Source organism: Vanessa cardui, chromosome 7 (genome assembly GCF_905220365.1).
Source record: "Vanessa cardui chromosome 7, ilVanCard2.1, whole genome shotgun sequence".
Classification (NCBI taxonomy): domain Eukaryota; kingdom Metazoa; phylum Arthropoda; class Insecta; order Lepidoptera; family Nymphalidae; genus Vanessa; species Vanessa cardui.
Genome location: NC_061129.1, coordinates 15,010,747 through 15,033,208, shown reverse-complemented (window position 1 = coordinate 15,033,208; position 22,462 = coordinate 15,010,747). Strand labels below are relative to the sequence as shown.

At 33.9% G+C, this 22,462-nt stretch overlaps 1 protein-coding gene across 1 annotated transcript; it reads right to left on the bottom strand.

Moving 5' to 3' along the window:
- Positions 1–17,458: 17,458 nt before the first annotated feature.
- On the bottom strand, positions 17,459–18,635 carry LOC124531436 (serine protease 1-like). The gene has a single exon (XM_047106021.1). It carries the CDS (start codon positions 18,563–18,565, stop codon positions 17,768–17,770), a length of 798 nt encoding a protein of 265 aa, XP_046961977.1. The 5' UTR covers positions 18,566–18,635; the 3' UTR covers positions 17,459–17,767.
- Positions 18,636–22,462: the final 3,827 nt, after the last annotated feature.

Sequence of the window (22,462 nt, the reverse complement as noted above, 5' to 3'; positions counted from 1 at the left end):
AATGGAAAATAGTTGCGCAGCATGAAAGTGTGGCTCAACTTCAGATACTCTAATGGTATCTACACTGTTTCCAATCAGTGTACTCGTGCAGGTTTTTTATGTTCATTGTAATATAAAATAGTAAACATATATATTACTATATCTTCTAAGGTTTTTTGCAGGTTCTTCTCAGGTCTGAGTTGTTTACTTACGAACCAAACGTAAAATTTGGACAGCCAATAGAAATATATACCTACTTGTATGTTAAAAAAAAAAAAATTTATTTCAATATGGTAAATTTAGTTTCAGTTTCACCTTGCCTCCTCCATTTCATTCCTGCTTCCAGGCTCAGAAATGCACAATGCTTACATCAGCCCTATTCTTCCATAAAGCGGGCAGCGCTATACAAGCGGTGCCGGTATAATATTTCATTTATCTCTAAAGATATTTCAAAATTCTTTAATCTCGCAGGATTCGCCGTAAACATTCTTCAGGAAAAACAATTTCCTGCTCCGCATAGGAGATATTTCTTTTCAAGGCTTATTAGTTTTATATAAACAATAGATGATTCCTGCGGCTTCGAGGTATAACCTATGTAAAGCCCTCACGATAAATTTATCGATCGTTATCGATATTTTATTAAAAAGTAACGCCTATATCTTACTTTTACTCTTGGAGAAATAGTGCAAAAACCTTAATTAAAAGTATAGCACCTCGCCTTATTGCCTGCACGGGTGACAGGAGAGCTGGTTCGCTTTTTTTCCAGGTAAGCGGCGTGGCATCAGAGGAATGCTGCTAGCATTCTTACTGCCATGCTTTTTATGATTTGTAATGTAATTGTTTTTAATATGAGTTTGTATACAATAAATGCCTAAATATTACTTATACTTGATATTTATATACAATAACATAACTTTTAGCAATTAATATTTTATTTATCATATTATATATAGTATAAATTATTTTAAAAAATTGATTATTATCTCGAACTCAAACTCAAACTCAAATAACTTTATTCAATATAGAAGCATTACACTTTCTTATTGATGGTCAATTGAAACACTACCACCGGTTCGGAAAAGAAAATACCCTGACCTGAGAAGAACCGACGAAAGAAACTCAGCGGGTTTTTTTATTTTATTTGTCTCATATATTATTTAAACAATTTAATATGAGATGAAATAGCCAGGAGGCGATCGTTTCATTCCCAAGGTATGCTATCGATCATAAACAAATTAATTGTATAGTAACCTTTTGCACACAAGCGTTCCTTAATAATTTTTTTTTAATTTGGCAACAGAGGCATTTTGAACGCTTTCTGGGATCCTGTTGTAAAACCGTATACATTGCCCCACAAAGGAGTTACTGACTCTATGTAGTCGAGTAACAGGAGTAACAAGTTTGTGTTTGTTCCTTGTACTAATGCTATGAGTATCACATTTTCTCATGAAATCATTAATATTTTTTCGTACATACATAATCGTACTCGTACTCGTTCTCATTTATTCTAAACAGTTAGTGTTCGTTAATTTTTTATGCAGAATATGTATTTTTAAACTTATATGATAATAATTTCTGTTTTTTAGTCGACTGTCCAGTGTTATATATGACAATACAAATGTTACTGTTTATGTGATAAGTACGTACTCACTCGTGATTGACCAAAATCTATCACTAATGTTCGATTTCAAATTATTTCAAATCATCCATACATTGATCTCCCAGACAGGGCGACTTAAAAACACGATACTTAGCAGCCCGAACCTCAATATCACCAAGACATTGAAATTAATAAATGTACAGAAAGCTAGCAGGAGTTTTACACTAGAACATAACCGTTACCTTTTCGTCGCTTGTGTGTACGCCTCACACTGTGTATGTTTCAAATCGTAACAACGCACTTAACTCAGTCATAAAGGCTCGGCCACACCATGAACCTTAAGTGCATCCTATAAACATACAGAAATGATTAGCCGGCAACAGCTGACCGCTTGTTAAATTGAAAGCTTTGTCATGTCCTCATAACTCGCCTTTACTGTGATGGATTTGAGAATAGAATATTTTGGTGACATTGTTTTAGTAAATAATTTTACTTTATCTACTGCCGCTTTAATAAAATAAAGAAAATATGCTCTCTTTAATCTCACCGCGTAATACATTTCATGTTAAAAAGTCTGATGTTAAATATAAAGTTATTTTATCAATGACGTAGTATAAAATCGGTATACAGTATATGTATATAAAATATGTTGAAATAAGAATTCAGTCGCGGCTAATGCCGGTCGTAAGTATAAAAAAATTCAAATGTCTAAAAGAAAACTTAAGGCTTATTTTTTTTTATTTTTTAAATTATCCAGTAAATTACTATAAAAAAATTATAGGCGAGCGATGTTGATGAATTAATTTTAATACCGCCACCAACAAAATACTCAACCTCGGCTTAAAATAAAAGTTGAATGCGACTCACAGATGCCCGAGTAGCACAAATCAAAAGTTGCGCTCGCCATAGCGTTGCGCCCGTGATACAATAAGTGTATAAAAACACATGTTTACCACTTTAACTTGTTCCTTCACTCCTAAGGTACATTTATAAAGTTAAAGCATTTCTGAGTTGAGTAACGATTTATTTCCATATAAGTGATATGAAAACTCTTACACTGCTTAATGATGATAATGTATTTTAATGAAAAATAACTTTGTATCAATAAAAATACAAATAATATAAATTATTACAATAAAATCATCCACTCCTACTTGTCTAGAGTTAAACCTTATATGGTTTTTTATGAAATGTCTTGTCTCTAAAGTAAAAAACAAAAAGCAAATAAAACAGGTGTGACGTCATCAATATTTCACTCAGTGTGACATTACCCTTACTATGCCGGACAGTTTCATTGGAGACAGAAAATGGGACGTTTCTTAGCAAGTTGGAAATGAGATGAGAATCCTGATTCAATCTAGGCGTCCGTCGTTTACTTTCTTATAATGAAATATAACTCGTATTAGTATTTCTAGTCCAAACATTTAGTTCTAGAATCTTGTTAAGATATACAAAAGGTAATTAAGGTATAAACTATCTATGCTATACATACATATAATATAAAATTTTAGTGTCCGTTTTAGAAATTAAAGTAGCCGCTTTTTATTAAATGCACATGTATACACGGTACATATACGAAAATATATTTTTTTACAGATGGACCGATTTTGACGGGACTTTCACTGGCAGATAGCTGTAAGGAGTAACTTAATAAGTAGGAATAGTAATAAAAAACAGTTATAAGAAGTAAATTAGGCAAAATTTATTTCAGAATTATATATAAATAAAAATAAAGTCGAGCTGCAATGTCCACATAACTTAAATTAATTTGCACACGAAGTTGTGGACACTGCTAGTTATGTAATCAAACATTAAGAAAAAATACTGACTATACTGTTGAGTATGAGAGGCTTTTAATTAAATACGGTGTGAAGATTCCAAACTAGTTGTTAACTTGATCAAATAAAAAAATGTATCTGAGAACACCTCATTCATTTCAACCGACTTCAAAAAGTTTGTCAATACAATTATCAAAAGGTTATCAATTCGTCTGTATTTTTTTATGTAATAAATACTAGTATAACAATATATTTTGAAAACAAAAATAAAACAAATGAAATTTTTATTTTGTTAAAATATTTACAAATCCGTAATAAATTGAACATCAACCTGTATCGAGCACTTAATTATAGATACCACTTATTATATTACATTTTAAAAAATACTGCATAATTTCATACTCATAATTTACTTTTACTATCTATTTAAATAAACCACAAAGTTATTTGATATCGAGGCATATTATTTAAAATAATTGATAGGAAAGTTATTATTGTAATTCCATTAGTATTTAACTTTTTAAAATATTATTTCAAACTTATTCTTTTAATAAATATATTATTAACAAAACAAAATAACTTTTATAACATTTTTATTGGAAGGATATAAAATAATAATCATGAATAACAAAATACTTCAATCAATTTCTGGTTTTCTAATAATATTACAAAACAGTAAAACAATGATACGCCTGACCGTACTTCGCGCCACCTCCCGCCAGTCCCGCCAAAAAGAGAAAGAATTTTAAAAGACATCTGTCAGCTTGACGCGTGGCGTTCGGAAAGTCACACTAATTCTCCTTATACGGCCTCTCCTGACGTCCCGGCGTCCTCGCCAGTCTGAAGTCCATCTTCTTTATTAACTCCATCATTTTTGCTCGTAGGGGTCAATTCATCTGTTTGGTCTACACCTGTGAAATGTATTATTAGAGCATGTAAATGTCAATAAGGTCTAGTAGACATTTAAGCCAGTCTAGACATAGCAACTTGAAGTTCTAGCATTCACATATGACTAGACATACAAAAGTAGGGTCCAGTAAGTATTCACATAAGAGTAGACATAACACAGCAAGGTCTAGTAGGTATTCACATAAGACTAGACATACAAAAGCAAGGTCTAGTAGGTATTCAAATAAGACTAGACATAACACAGCAAGGTCTAGTAGGTATTTACATAAGACTAGACATAACACAGCAAGGTCTAGTAGGTATTCACATAAGACTAGATATAACACAGCAAGGTCTAGTAGGTATTCACATAAGACTAGACATAACACAGCAAGGTCTAGTAGTTATTCACATAAGACTAGACATAACACAGCAAGGTCTAGTAGGTATTTACATAAGACTAGACATAACACAGCAAGGTCTAGTAGGTATTCACATAAGACTGGACATACAAAAACAAGGTCTAGTATCAAAAAGAAGGAATAACTTACTATCAAAGAAAGCGGCACACTCATCAGGTGTCCATTCTCCTCTCCAAGGCACCATATACTGAGCGGCAGCATAAGTCAGCTTGCCATAGTCTCCAGCCACAAGTCTTAACTCATATCGTCCATTTTCAAGAACTCTTGTCACCTTGTAAGGACCACGCATTCCGCGATCTAATTTTCCTTTAGATTGAGAGTACTTAATGACAAATACGAAATCATTAACTTGAAATGCGCGAGGTGATTCACGTCCCTTATTGACATATTCATGTTGTTGCTTTTCATTTTCTTTGAGACGTTCGGCCGTCCTTTGCCTAGCTAACTCCCGTAAAGACTGGCGATTTGATCCCGAATAATCAGTAGCCACATCACGAACTAAAGCTTGTATCACAGGAGTAGTCCCTTCAGAACCAATTAAAAGATTCAATGGAGACATTTGTGTCGTCTTTTGCTTAGTAATGTTAGCACCAACTGCAGGCGCCATAACTCTTCAGACTACTTATTCTTTTTATGACTGATCTCTATGCGTAGCATATTAAGTATAGTACGCACGTATCGCTCCCCTGCGTGACCCGACTATAATATGCGACTACGGACTTGCTGCCATTTTCACGAATCTGAAGTAAAACAGCACCATATCCAAGACTGCTAGCGTCTGTGTGAACTTCAGTTACTAGGTTAGGGTCAAAGATAGTGAGCACTGGTTCATTTGTCAAACATTTAATAAGATTTTGTCGTACTTGTTCCTGTTCTATACCCCATTTAAATTCAACATTTTTCTTTGTTAAACGAGCTATACACGCTGTTTTAAGGATGTAGTTTTCTATGTATTTTCGAAAATATCCAGCTAATCCTAGAAACTGTCTAACCTGTCGTACATTTTCAGGCACCGGAGATTTGACTAAAGCAGTTATTTTTGACTTTGATGGTCGTACTTCACCATTCGAAATAACACGACCTAAATATTCAATTTGAGTGCTTAAAAACGAACATTTTAATAAATTTAAAGAAAACAGCATTAGTTAAGGTACGCAAAACGTCGTGCAAAAGCTTTAACCCTTCTTCAATGGTATCACTTACTAATAAAATATCGTCGATATATACCACCACCTTATTTTCGTTAATAAATGAACGCAGCGTGTTATTAATAATACGCTGCGTTCATTTATTAACTACTTATTTAAAAACTACTGGTGCATTAGCAAGTCCGAAAGGCATTTTAAGTACTCATAATGGCCCTCGGGCGTGACAAAACCTGTTAACGGAATTGACACATCATCTAAACGAATCTGGTGAAAGCCAGACGCCATATCTAAAGTTGTAGCTTCACTTAATTGTAAAATGACGATTCAAAAGTGCTTATAAAAGCCTACTTGAATAAAGTTTATTTTGATTTTGATTTTTGATTTTGATTTTGTAAAATAACGTTATTTACCTAAACGATCTATATGATCCTCGATTAACGGTAGAGGATACCTATCCTTAATCGTCACCCTATTTAATGCGCGGAAGTCTACACACATTCGATCTGTTCCGTCTTTTTTCTTTATTAAAAGAATTGGGCTGGCATACGCAGATTCGGATTCACGAATTATACCTTTTGATAAAACGTCTTGCATTATTTCTCGGACTTTGAGTTTTTCATTAATTGACAATTTATAAGGTCTATAATATACAGGCGTATCACTGTTCAAGCGAATGTGCATACTACCTGTAGTTACAGTAGATGTAGCAGTTCCAACAATCATAAATTTTGAAAATGCCTTTAAAATTTTATTAAGATTTTCATAATCTTTACCAACCAACGGAGTTTTAATAGATTGCTCATTCGCTTTTTACATTTGAAACATTTGTGGAGGCAGGACTGTAAGATAAGCGCTGAAAATATTTTGTACGCACGTATGTTACGCCTTCACGGTTGAGGACATCGGTACCAATTATAATAGGTGCGTTCATACTGTTACTTGGCACAACCAATAAATCAACTTTAAGAGTGATGTCTTCAAATTCAATAAAGAGAGTAAGAATTATAATCATAGGAATCATAAGAATACACTCTAGTGATACCTTGTCCGACACCTTTCAATTCTTAGCGCATGCTAAATAACTAACCACGGAGGACGAAATAAGTGACACGTCTAAAGCACCGCTGTCTATGAGGATATCAATAGGTATACCTTGAACCACTCCAACCATTACATCCCTAGAATTATTTAATTTAGGCAAAGAACAAAAATTAACCGTGACCTTTTCTCTGATCGGAACGTTGCTTAGCAAAACAAATACTAATATGATGACAGAGTTTCTTACAATATGCACAAGTTATTTTTGTATTCGGTTTTTAATAAATGAACGCAGCGTAACGTAACGCGCGTCGATGTAACATCGTTATTGTTTATTTGGTGACTTTTTATTCGTCGGACAAACGGCTTGTTTGTGGCCCGTTTGACCACATGTAAAACACTTATATGATGTAATAAGGGGCATACGCTTAGTTGTATGTGATTTTATTATGTGTTTGCGCGTTGAAGAGTTGTTTGACAAGAAATTCTCATTTTTAACTAATACTGGTTTAACGAAAGTTGACAAGAAATTAACTAAATCACAGGGCATAAGTTTTCCATTGCTAGCTGAGGCTTTTACATGTGGTTCATTATTTACCATACGCAAACGTAGTAAAGATCGACGAGCATATTCGGCATATGTAGGATAATCATCCGAATTTGTACTCATGACGTCATACAATATATTAGCCACATCAACATTTTTAACAACAAAATACTTCAATCAATTTCTGGTTTTCTAATAATATTACAAAACAGTAAAACAATGATACGCCTGACCGTACTTCGCGCCACCTCCCGCCAGTCCCGCCAAAAAGAGAAAGAATTTTAAAAGACATCTGTCAGCTTGACGCGTGGCGTTCGGAAAGTCACACTAATTCTCCTTATAATATTATATTATTTACTTATTGTTACAACTCTTGTATATAGTATATACATTATAATTTAATTTGAAATAAACAATTCCACAGTAGAAAAACACTTTCTGATGTTGGACCTCTATAAGTCTGTTGGTCCCGATGGTCTCCCAGCTATCTTTTTGATACGTTGTGCTTAATCTATTAAAGCCCCTATTGCTTTTCTTTTCCGTAAAAGCCTAGTAGAGGGTGTCGTGCCTGCTTTATGGAAATCGGCCTTTATCACTCCTATTTTGAAGAAGGGAAGCAGGAAGTTTGTTGAAAATTACAGGCCAATATCCAAATTATGTTTAATATCCAAAATATTTGAACGAATAATTTATGACCAAATTTATGATTCACTTCGTTCCATATTTAGCCCTCAACAGCATGATTTTATCCGGGGAAGGTCTACCCCGTCTAACTTGCTATTAATCAATGATTTTTCTGACTGAACATATGGAAAACAGAGAGATAGTCGACGTGATTTATACCGACTTTAGCAAAGCGTTCGACCAAATTGACCATCTGTTACTCAAAAATCAAAATCAAAATACACTTTATTCAAGTAGGCTTGTACAAGCACTTTTGAATCGTCATTTTACAACCAAGTGAAGCTACCACCGGTTCGGGAAGTAGATTCTACCGAAAAGAACCGGCAAGAAACTCAGTAGTTACTCTTTTTTAACATTTAAAAATACAAAGTCATGTTAGTTAAATACAATTATTTAAATTAAAATATATCCTGCATGGAAGTTACCAGATATTAGCTCACCGCTTTTTTATCATCTATAAAATCTTGTATTAAATAATATGCTTTTTCTACCAATGTATTTTTTACAAACGATTTGAATTTATTAAACGGCAAAGTTAAAAATGTCTGCGGAATTTATTATAGAAGCGGATACCCTGCCCCAAGAAAGACTTATTGACTTTGCGGAGTCGGAAACTTGGCGTTATAAGATTATCCTCACTCGTAGTGCACATACAATGATTATCACTGATTTTATCAAAGTGATCAATGTTACTGTGAATATACATAATATTGTTGTAAGTATATTGCGACGCAACAGTGAGTATTCCGACTTTGTTAAAAACATCCCGAAGAGACTCTCTAGCTCCAAGATTATAAATAAACCGGATTGCTCTCTTTTGTAAAATAAAGACAGATTCAATATCTGTAGCGTTACTTCAAATTAATATACCATATGACATTATACTGTGAAAATAACCAAAATAAACTAAACAAGCGGTATCAATATCAGTTAGTTGTATAACTTTTCTAACCGCGTATGCTGCAGAGCTGAGTCTTCCTGTTAGGGATGATAAATGAGAACTCCACTGAAGTTTGAAATCCAATCCTATTCCTAAGAACACCGTAGTATCAGCTACTTCAAGACGGTCACCTTTTAAAGATATATTATAATTTTGCTTTCTAACATTGGGTAGGGCAAAAAGGGTACTACTGCAGAAATTATATGATGTTGGTATACGTGGTGATCTCTTTAGATGGTTTAGCTCTTATGTGAACAAAAGAACACAAACTGTTGTGTTGAATGGTTATGAATCTTCTCTGCGTCTTATTCCTTCTGGAGTTCCCCGAGGATCAATATTGGGTCCTTTATTATTTATTATTTTTATCAATGACATTGAGTCTTGCTTCATAAATTCGCACCATCTTCTATTTTCTGATGACCTGAAAATTTTCCGTGTTGTCAACGATCCTATCCATCAGTCACAGCTTCAATCGGATTTGTCAAGGCTAGAGGATTATTTCACCTTAAATAAGTTAAATTTGAATGTGTCAAAATGTTTTTTTACCCCTTATACTCGAAAAACTAATACGTATATATCATCTTATTCTTTGTTGTCAACTAACTTACAAAAAACGAATTCTATGCTAGATTTGGGAGTTATTCATGACTTTAAACTTTTATTCAGTGAGCATATCGATTCTATAGTCACTAAAGCTTATAATTCATTAATTGGGATTCATTATTCGCATGTCCAAACCTTTCCACCATATGAAATCAATAAAAATTCTATATTGCACATACGTTAGGACCCACCTCGAGTATGCCTCACAGGTATAGAACCCACGTTACCACGATTACGCAACAGACTGGAGTCGATTAAAAAAAAATTGTAAATTTTAATACATATAAATTTCGCCTACCTATTGAAACATATGAACAAACGTGTAAACGGATTCATCTGCTCCCAATAAATGTCCGTCGAAGGACTTATAACTTTCCTTGTAAATATATTAAATAGTCACATTTACTGCACAGATCTCCTAGGCAGGCTTAATTTTATAACACCTAAAACCATAAATCGACGTCGTCAGCCCCTAATGCATGTCCGAACTGCTAAGACAAATTGTAGGCAGAATTCTTTTCTGATAAGAGCGTCTGCTAGTCCTAATGAGCTTATCGAAATTTGTGAAGATTTTGATGTTTTCTGCAGAAAACATAATAATGTTAGGCGATACATGGTAGAAATGTTTGCAAAATCATATTTATTTTTATTTTGATTATTTTTAACTTTTTTTTCTCTTTTTCAGTTTTTTAACATGTGGTCTCATTGGCGGTTTTTTTTTATAATGATACTTAGTTTTGTCAACCGACTTCAAAAAGGAGGAGATTATCAATTCGTCTGTTTTTTTTTTATGTTTGTTACCTCATAACTTTTCACTGGGTGGATCGATTTTGATATTTTTTTTTTTTTGTTTGAAAGGTAGGGCTTCCCGTGGGGTCCCATTTTAATTTTATTTTTTTCCAATGATGGTATCCGTATGAAAACGACATAAGTCTTAAATTTGCATTATATATATGCGACAAATAGATGAATAACAGAAAATCGCGTAAACCAATTTTGATGATTCTTTTTTTATTATAAAATATATACTTCAAGGGTAGTTTGGTGAAAGTTTGGTAAGGTTCTGAGCATAGGATCCATGACAAAGTAACGGAACAGAAGGGAACGGAACAATTCTGAGGAGCACGTTAGCGATACTCGGTCGAATCTTTTACATTTATAGGTTATTTGGATATTTGAGTCACTCAACTTACTACTTCCGTAATGTGGTTATGTTTATGTAATTATCATAGTCGAATATTATAATCAACTAGCTACCCACCCCGGCTTTGCACGGGTGCAATACTGATACTAAATATACTACAGAATTTGTTTATTTACGACATCACATTGCAAACTTCTAAAATTATCAGTGTTTGTTTACTACATTGTTTATGTATTATTTATACAAACCTTCTCCTGGAATCACACTATCTATTAAAAAAAAACCGCATCAAAATCCGTTGCGTAGATTTAAAGATATAGGGACAGAGAAAGCGACTTTGTTTTATACTATGTAGTGATGGAACTCCTATACGGTTCACAGTTAGGGTGCGATATGGGGCAGAATTTCTTACTATCTTTAATCAAATTTTGTGAATGTGATGTGATGTCATATGATATACGACATATATTAGCTCTTTTTCAAATTTTTTTTGCTAAGGTCTATTACAGCTCTTTCGAGGGATCCTTGTAGTTTATGCCGCATGACGTATTAAAGCCGCATTTTCGAAAGTCTATTTTTGCTTTATTCGCAAGTTTCCTTTGAAATTGTCCTCGAAGTGGTTTCTGACTCATATAAACGGAACGCTTAATCTATCCATATTAAGAAAAAATAGTTAGTCAACATCAGCTTCACTTAAAATCAAAAAATAAATAAAAATTTAAAAAAAAAGAAAAACCGACTTCAATCAAAACACTGTTTTAAAAAAAATAAAATTGCACTAAAAAGTAATAAGATAATTGCATATTTAACATATTTTTTAGATTCCTCCTAGGGAAATTGAAATGAAAAATATTAGACTACTTAAAAGTCGATTTACGATTATATAATTATTGCTATATTTGGAGTCGGTGAAAACGCAACTTCAAAAATTTATTTAAAAAAAAGTATCAATTAAAATCTATTTTTTTTTCTTTTGTTTTATAAAAACGATTAACACTGGATATTTGTCAATATTTAAACAATAATAATCGGTCCAATTTTAAAAATGCCAGACGGAAAATGATTTTATTTCAATTATTTTTAGATTTTTTTTTCCTTAAAAATGCCTTAACAACTAAAAAAAACATTATGAAACTTGGCCTGCAGATTATTTTAAAAACATAACCGTTTTCTTAGCTTTTTAAAAATGTATAAAAAGAAGAAAATTATTTAAAATCAATCGAAATAAAATGATCAGAAAGGACGCTGGTGGAAATTCGTAGTCGAACATGAACTAATTCGCACTAAAGGTCGCCCTTTAAAATTCTCACAAAATTAACTAAAAATAAAAACCAATGAAAAACAACTTACTTACTTATTAAACAAACATATTTAATACAAATTTAAAATAAAATTTAGAAACAGAAACAGTTCAATAGCTAAGTTATAAAAAAGACATTTTGTAATGTAGCCTAAATAAAGTATTAATAAGCGAATCCGAGAAACTCTCTATAACAGAACACAGCACACACAGCATGTTCTACAATGAATAGTGCAGGATTCAATCCTTACTATTATCCTCATGAAGAAGTCTCTGAAAGGAAAGTTATTTTTTGGAAATTCGTGTTCTAATAATTGTGTAATCTGTACTTAGCAATCTTCTGCGGGTGATATTGGCGAAACTCCGTATACTAGAGATTTGATTTGATCCATGACATTGAATGCTATATGTGCTAGCTATAGCACCATTTATCATACACGTATTTTTTGTTAAATAAGATTTGTATTTGGTCAATTTTTCAATTAGTCTGAGGGAGTCAAGTCACTTGACGCAGTCAGAGTACACTTACTGAGCAGATTCATTACTTGTCAATTCATCAAATTTAATGCAATGCGAGTAGTGGTCTTAGTAATATAATATGAAAATAGTCTAATTTCAGATTCATATGGAATTACCTGTTTCTTCCTGGCAATATATTTGTTGACAATTGTCCAGAAGTTCTAGGAACTCCAGCATTGTAACAAATATCAACCATTAATTAGATTTAGTTTCAAATGTCACTTCCAATAACGGTACCCATTGAAACACAGAGACCATTAATTAATTGAGTTTATACAAAACCATGTATGTTCATGGATTTTATTGAGCCTAAAATATTCAATTCGCTCACATTATTGCCACGCAATAACACCTTCTCATCGCTTATCTTAGAAATAATACTTTTAAAGATATAAGAAGAAACAATTACAATTTAATTTACCCTTTCAGACATCTTCTTTAACATTCAATATTATAAATGAAATGTCATTGTGTGTATACAGTTTTTACTATATAATATCTGATCTACCGTTAGATATATCTCAACACGCGAGTCATTTGAAAGAAAACAAATATCAATCAATCTACGAACAAGATCATACGAGATAAAGAAACAAAATTGATAGAACATTAGTTTAAAAGAACAGGGAATCGTTCACGCCTTATCGTTCGTCTGAAATATTCAACGCGATATTATAAATGCTCGTCGGTGCTAAACAAATTGTTCTGGAAGTTGTGAATAATGTGTTCGATTCCCTACCGTTGATGGTGTTTCGTGACGAACGAGGGGCGGCGGTGTGACGAAGTGTCGGTTCGGTTACGATTTGACGTTAGTCTTATGGCGTATGAATTAGTTGAGTGTGCAACATGAAGGGAGGTTATAACGAGATTCTTACAAGGATTTAAATGAGCGAGGAAACGAATACGATCTCTGTTATGAAATTGTTATTCCTCTGAGTGCTCATTCAATGTTCAAACCAGAGCTTGGCAATAAACGAAACATTGTGCGTTATTAAATAAGCCTAGATGGCCCAATGTTTAGAACACGGGCATCTTAACTGATGATTGCGGGTTCAAACCCTGAATATTCATGTGCTTAATTTGTGTATATAATTCATCTCGTGTTCGGCAGCGAAGTAAAACATCGTAACGAATCTTGCATATGTCTAATTTCATTGAAATTCAGCCATATGTGCATTCCACCAACCCACTTTGGAACAGCGTAGTAGAATATGTTCCAAACCTTCTTCTTAATATGAGAGGAGGCTTTAGCCCAGCAGTGGGTAATTTACAGGCTGTTATTACTTTACTTTTTTTACTTTTTATTAATATTGGATAAATTTATATTTATTCGATCTTTTCAGGATATTTCAACTGCAAAATCATTATTGTCTTAATTTAAATTATATTATTTTGTCACAAAATAACACGGTTTGCCAATTATTTGACATACGATTATTCAATCATTCGTACACCTGTATACATATAAGTTTGAAAATCAATATCCATAAATTGTTTATTACTTTTCTCGTTATCTGAAATGAAAAGTTAGGAATAGTAGGAAATAAAGTAAATTACATTTTGCTCTTCAAGAATATTTAGCTTTATTATAAAACATTTTTCCGCTTTGAAATAGAAGATAACAGATAGAATAATGCTATTTCTCCACTATTATTAATGATTACAAGTGTAATATGAAATTTGCTTTTTCGTTAGTTATTTAAAATATATGAAATGTGAAGCTGCGCTGAGAATAATTGGAAGCAGAGATGGGATGTGCCGTATTTATTCCCTTTTGCCATTCGCTTAGAAACAAAGGTCGTAAAAAGATCTAATCATATAGAATCCATTGGTTTCAAACAGAAGCGCTCAAGTGATGCTGTTTCTTAAAAAATAATTTTGACTGCATTACTTCAAATCGCAAGACTTAATTTAGAACTAGAATTCCAAATATGCCATTTTCAGTATACTTTGAAAACCGTATAATTTGTCAATATGGCAAGATAAGTGCAGTCGATTACAGGATTGTAGTGGGGAATCTAATATCTTATACTCAAGGAATTAGACAGAAAATCACTCGCCATCCGAAAAAGTGACGTCAGTCTTAAAAAGATTCTGTGTCTAGAATGATTGGGAGAAAATTGTAATACGGCGGCTGCACATGTTTACGACGACATTTGTTGTTCTATCGTAGAGGTTGGAAGACGATCTGCAAGTGGATCTGGGAAGCTAGTGGTAAGTTCATTTGGGGAAGAAGATGTCAGTTCAGTGTCTAAAGATAACTTTAACGAATATACTACTAGCCTCCAGACATCACCGAGAACCTCTGCCGACCCACCAGCAGTTCGATCGAACAGTGAAATTTTGGTACGTGAGAATATTGTTGCGTTTGACAACAACCGTTACAAATAATACAAAGATAAAAAATCGTCGCTTTAGTCTATCAAGGAGATTTTAATGCAAAATAATAAAATTATATATAGTATCGTAATTATGTTATGTAACGTTATTAAATTTAACAAAATACATTATTATTTTGAAAGATATGTATTAATTTTTCTTAATTTCTATTTCCCTTTGTAACATATGATGCTATATAACAAGATAACGCAATTAGCATCATCCTAGATTACTTACTTTCATTATCATTAACTAATTTGAAAGAAATTGTGTCGAGAAGGTCATAACATGTGTTATTTCCTATGTTGGTGTTTTAGGTGATTGAGGCTCTCCGACGTTCCAATGTCCAACTTCTGATATCATTTTTGTTTTTGTCCACTAAAAATTTAGTATAACTTGAAAATTATTTCCATAAAATCCTAAAACAAGAATACATTAAAAAATAAATCTATAAAATAGTAATTTAATTGATATAATTGATAAAACAATCTATTTACTTATGAAGCTGCGCCCCTCCACTTTAAACTGCGATCAGTGGGCATTAGTGTGCGTGAGTGTCGCTCGTTCTAACAAGATGTTAGTGAGCCTGAGGCGATTAAGGGTACCGACAGCAAAAACAAAACAAAGCGCATTTTATTTCTTAGGTGTATTGACTGAATAGGCCTATAATGTTACGTCATATAGTATAATGTATGAAATCTATTTTACAATTTTTATATGTTGTCGAAACTACCATCCATAAAATTTTAATAGTTAAAAAAGCATGTTTCAATTTTAAATGTATAAAAAATACTTATCGTAACACACAGGTTGTCTACCTGTATGTTACGATAAATATTTTTTAAGTTAAGAAATAAAGTTTAAAAAGAAAACATAAAATTATTCAATCTGGCTTGGGTAGTAAATATATTTTTTACTAAGCAGTCATGGTATTCAACTCTTTTCTGCTTATTTTAAGTCTCATGACGTGTGGTGCTGGGCTGAGAATTATTGGAGGCAGAGACGCACTGCAAGACGAATTTCCTTTTGCAATTCGATTAGAAAGAAAGACTGTAAAAAAAGATTATCACACGGTATGAAATGGTCGCAAGATACAATAGCCATTTTCCCAAACACATGGGTGAAATCAGTCCTATACTGAAGGTTTTCAATCAGCTCAGTTATACCCATACCGGTTTCACCCGGTTACAACAAAGCTTTTTTTATGACATAACTGGCAAACGAGCAGGAGGCTCACCTGATGGAAAGTGACTACCACCGCCGGTGGACATCTGCAACACCAGGGGGCTTGCAGGTGCGTTGCCGGCCTTTAAGAAAGGTGTACGCTGTTTTCTTGAAGGTTCCCATGTCGTATCGGTTCGACAAAACCTCCGGCGAAAGCTGGATCCACAAAGTGGTTGTGCCAGGCAGAAAATGTCTAAGAAATCGAGCTGTTGTGGATTTTCGGACATCAAGGTGGTGCGGGTGAAACTTAGAATTTTGACGAGATGTCCGAAGGTGAAATTCAGCAGCCGGGATTAATCCGAACAATTCGTCGGAACATTCTCCGTAAAAAATTCGGTAGAAGATGCAGAGTGATCCAACATCTCTACGCAAAGCCAAAGGATCAAGGAGATCGGAAAGGGCTTGATCGTTGATAACTCGAGCCGCTCTACGTTGTATACGGTCAAATGGAAGGAGCTGGTACTGGGGAGCACCCGCCCAGAGGTGAGAGCAGTACTCCATGTGAGGCCGTATTTGCGCCTTGTAAAGTTTTAAGAGATGGGCCGAAGTGAAATACTGTCTCGCCTTGCTGAGCACACCCAGCTTTTTTGAAGCCAATTTGGCTTTGCCTTCCAATTGACCGCGGAACTGAACGAGGCTCGAAATATCAACGCCAAGTATTCCGATACTACCTATAGTGGCTATCGAAGTGTTCTCAAATTGTGAAGATACGACAAATGGTGTTTTTTAGCGGTTGACGCCCAAAGTTGCGTCTTTTTGGGGTTGAAATGGACTAGATTTAACCGGCCCCAATTCAAGACTTCGTTTGACGAAGACTCGATTTCAGACACAAGTTTGTTCCGTCAGAAAGACTTAGACGTCTGACTTTACTGTCTGAGAGAAACTCGCGTTTAAATTGAAGGAATCATTTGGTATTTGGATTTTTTCTTGTTCCTTTTCAATGAATACAAAATATTTGGAGAACAATGGGATCGTTTATGAATAAAATAAGTAGAATAAACATTTGGTTTGGTCACGTAAGATATCTTCGGCAGACGTAAACGTGATAGTTTAATGTATGTATATATTTAGGAATAACCTTCGAAATTTATTAAAAAAAAACAATAGGACATAAAAGTTAACATATGGAACAAAATAATCACCAATTTTCTTACTCGTTACTCGTCTTACAACTACCCACTTTAAACACTGATAAAAATAACATTTGAGCGATGTTTCCTCTTCGACGAAATACGACCAATGAATTCACGACACGACATATTATTAATACTTTTGTACCTGTAAGTTATGGACAAACTACACGCAGCGGGCACAACGCTCTTCGTAAACAATATAATGACTCACTTAGGATTCCGATAAGAGTTCTCGATTCTGCAGCGCATGGGGCAGGTTTGCTGATGCAAGATGTTGTTGAATCATGCGTGAGAAAGCACACAGAACAGCTTCACTGAAGCGTCTAATTTGACTAATGCAAAATAAATTCTACAATTTTATGATGTTTCCCATATTAAAAAAAAAACAACAACAACAACAACAGTTTAATTAGTTTACTGCATAATTTTAAGACTTTATATTCAATGAATATCTTTATTGGAAATAACATTTGATATCCATTCTAATTCATGGCTGATCATTGATATAATGACTGCTGAAGCTCCTGGGTGGTAAATGATATTCTGGGATTCATGACAGTGACCTGAAGTTAGTGAATTAACTCCTATTATCCCAGATGAGTGTATGACTGGACCTCCTGAATCACCGGGACAGGCTTTCGCTTTCACTCCGCAGAAGGGAACAACACACATCATTTTAGCATTATACAACGAGGTTTCTTTTTCCATTTCAAGGCAGTTATTCAGCATTCCGTCTAAAACTTGCAATGGTTGATCGGGCATAGTCGAATTTGTAATTCCAAATCCGATAATGTTTACTTTGTGGCCGACGAGACCCTTGTAATCGACTGCACTTATCTTTCCGAATTGAGAAACTAATAAATTTTGACTTAGAAATAATGCTACGTCGTTTTGCCTCAAGCCGATACGTTCCTCGTTGTATTGTGGATGTATATAAACCTTCAGTATGGGGCTTATTTCGCCAATGTTGTTTGGAAAATACCAATTGTATCTAGCAACATATTCTAATTCTTGTCTGTAACAGTGAGCTGCAGTTAAGATCCACTTTGATGATACAGCAGCACCTGAGCAAGTCTTTACATAAGCTATGCTCTTATTGTCGTCATTTTTTATAATCTTCACTTCCAATCGAATAGCATAAGGAAACTCATTGTTGAGAGCGTCTCTTCCTCCGATTATTCTGAGTGCAGCTTCACAGCTCACGAACTTCAATATAACTAACGAAAAGGTAAATTCCATATTACAAATATTGTGATACTTTACAGAGAACAGTTACCGAATTTAAGAAATGTGTTTAATATTTATTATCGACTACATAAAATTCAATACTTTTAATGTGATTTGTTTTATTTCTATACATTTTATTGTATTCTTGTTTTGTAACTTTGTGTTACAGCTATGAGGAAAATAAACAGCATTTTATGATAATTGATATCAACAAGTGAATTACTTATCGTGGAATGCATTGCAAAGATTTTATTATAATGTCCTTATTTTACAGATGAGTGACGGTCGTACTTACAAAATGTCCTAGTGAGCATGAGATGACTAAGGATATAGACGGCGAACACGAGGCATCTTTATAAAGCTGGATTATTAAATAATATTTTTTTTCCAAATGCATTATTTATTTTTCATTTGAACCAGTCATTAAAATTTATATCATAAACGTATTTTAAACCCTCAATATAAAATAGTAACGATTTGTGGAGCATTTCGATACTAAATATTAATAATAACTATATTTTATGAAATCACTCTGTGTATAGTAGTTATTTTTAAAAATGTGGTGCCAAATTGCACCACCACTTTTTAAAATTGGAACTGAACGAGGCTCGAAATATCAACGCCAAGTATTCCGATACTACATGTAGCGGCTATCGGAATGTTCTCAAATCGTGGAGATTCGACAAATAGTGTTTTTTTAGCGATTAACGCGCAAACTTGCGTCTTTTTGGGGTTGAAATGGACTAGATTAAGCCGGCCCCAATTCGAGACTTTGTTTGACGAAGACTCGATTTCAGACACAAGTTTGATACGGTTCTCTTCGACGTTTTCCCGAGAAATATTAGCGCGGCCGGTGCATAAGGTGTCAACGGTACTGTCGTCTGCATAGCAGTGAGTGTTCCCGATTTGCAACAAATCATTGATATGCAGAACAAACAGAGTGGGTGTTAGAACGCAGCCCTGTGGAGCACTAGCATTGACGAATTTTAAGTCAGAGCATGCACCGTCGACAACGACCTTGATGCTCCGATCTGCCAAAAAGCTGGTAATCCAATTGCATAATTAAAGCTCTGTATAAACCTTTTATGTGCAATTGTCAAATGTCTGTACCTGGTAGTGACACTTTATTATCAGAGGGCCCATTTGCTTTTCCGCCTGCCGTAATAAATAAATGTAAAATTTTAAGAACTACTTCTCTGAAATCTTCTTAGTCTTTAAAAAAAATAGCCTTTAATGCTGCTTTTTATTTTCAACCGACTTCAAAAAGGAGGAGGTTATCAATTCGTCTGCATTTTTTTTATGTTTATTACCTCATAACTTTTTACTGGGTGGACCGATTTTGAGATATTTTTTTTTGTTTGAAAGATAGTGCTTCCCGTGGGGTCCCATTTTAATTTTATTTTTTTCCGATGATGGTATCCGTATGAAAACGACATAAGTCTTAAATTTGCATTAAGTATGTGCGCGACAAATAGGTGAATAACTCAAAATTGGTTGGCAAAATTTTGATGATTCTTTTTTTATTATAAAGGATATACTTTAAGGGTAGTTTGGTGAAACCCTACCAAAGGGTTCTGTGCATCGGATCCATCACAAATTAAGGGAACGGGAGGGAACGGAACAATTCTGAGGAGCACGTTAGCAATACTCGGTCGAATCTTTTATTTATGGGTTATGTTGTCTTAAATTTTCGCGATGATTACACATTTAAATAAAACTATTTATAACAGATGAATCGCGTATATGGTCACGGGCAGTCTGCCCGTGACCACGAACACTGCAAAGTGCTCGAAACGTCGGGATGTTTAAAAATAATTAATATACGCGATTCATCCGTTATAAATAGTTTTATTTAAATTTATGGGTTACTTGGATATTTGAATCACCTTCTGGAACGTGGTTATGTTCGTGTAATTGTCATAATCGAATATTATAATCAACTAGCGACCTGCCCCAACTTCTCACGTGTGCAATACTGATACTAAAGAATTTGTTTATTTACGACATAACATTGCAAACTTCTAAAATTGTCAGTGTTTCTTTACTATATTGTTCATTTATTATATACACAAACCCTCCCCTTGAATTACACTATCTATTAAAAAAAAACGCATCAAAATCCGTTTCGTAGTTTTAAAGATATAGGGACAGAGAAAGCGACTTTGTTTTATACTATGTATTGACGGAACTCCTAAACGGCTTACAGTTAGGGTGCGATTTGGGGCAGAATTTCTTTCTGACTTTCATTAAATTTTGTGTATATGATGTGATGTCATATGATGTACGACATAGCATACGAATAGCTCTTTTGCAAAGATTTTTTACTGAGGTCGACAACTCTTTCGAGGGTGGTACGACGTATTAAAACCACATTTCGAAAGTGTATTTTTGCTTTATTCAAAAGTTTCTTTTGAAATTGTCCCCGAAGTTATTTCTGATTCATATTAAAGGCACGCTTAATCTATCCATATTAAGAAAAAATAGTTAGTCCACATAAGCTTCACTTAAAATTAAAAAATAAATAAAAATTTTAACAAAAAGAAAAACCGACGTCAAACAAAACACTATTTTAAAACAAATAAAAATGTACTAAAAAGTAATAATAATAATTGCATATTTAACATATTTTTTAGAGTCCTACTTAAAAGTCAGCTATTTTCCGCAAGTCATCTTCCCATCTTTTGTTTTGTCTGCCTCTACTTCTTTTCCCATCCCTTGGATACCATTCTGTTACTAATCTACTCCATTTTCAGACGACATATGAACGCCATTTAAGCTGCCTGCAGGCTGTGTGTGCATTTTTGAATTTAGTCTTTTTTATATTATTTGTAATTTTACTCTATCCCTCCTTTTTATTCCCAAGATGCTTCTTTCCATTGAATTTTGGCTAACTTTTAATTTATTTTCTTGTAACTCTGTTAACGCCCTTGTTTGACACCCATATAGTAAGCATGGCATAATACACATATCGTATACTTTCTTTTTTGCTGCCATTGGCGTATCTTTATTCTTAAATATTTCCTTAAGTGACCAAAACTTTTTCCAAGTATTAGTTATTCTCTGTTCTATTTCTTCGTTCATGTTGCCATCTGTAGATATAAGTTGGCCCAAGTATATACCATATATTTATTTACATATTCTATTTGTTCGTTATTTACTCTAATCGGTTCGTTGGGTATTGCCTGTTGGGAATTCGTCATAATTTTGTTTTTCGTTAAATTCATTGTCAAACTAGCCCTTGCGCTTTCGTCGGATAATTACTGTAACATTATTTCCAGAGTTCTTGCATCCTCTGAAAATAAAACCAAATCGTCTGCAAAGCGTAGGTGGCTAAGATTTTCGCCATTTATATTAAGGCCATGTTTGGTCCAGTTCAGATTTCTGAAAATCATTTCCAGTACGGCTGAAAATATTTTAGGTGATATCGGATCTCTCTGGCGTACACCTCTTTTAATAGGAAATTCACTACTCGCAGATTCAAGTTTTACTTTTGCTGTACTCGCTGTGTATACATTTTTAATTATTCGAATGTATTTTTCTTGAACCCCTTGCCTATTTAGAGCGTCCCATATATAGCCGTGTTCTAATGTATCTAACGCTTTGTTGAAGTCTACAAACCCTAAAACCCAAAACACTGGAGAACCGAACTAAGCCTGTTCCTTAGGTTGGTTCTCATCCAGTGTTTTGGTGGTTCTGCTGAGTACAATTTTTGAAAATATTTTATAAATATTAGACATTAAGCTTATTGGTCTATAGTTTCCAAAATCACCCTTATCTCCCTTCTTATGTATCAGTATTATTGTTGACTTAGTCCAATCCTCCGGGATGGTCTCCGTTTCGAGGATTTCACTGAACAAATCGGCAAGTCTAAGGGCCATCCCTGATAATATAATTCATCTGTGATTTAAT

Bases quoted from the DNA above. Each gene is read 5' to 3' on its own strand.
- LOC124531436 (XM_047106021.1), bottom strand. From the start codon at position 18,565: ATGGAATTTACCTTTTCGTTAGTTATATTGAAGTTCGTGAGCTGTGAA.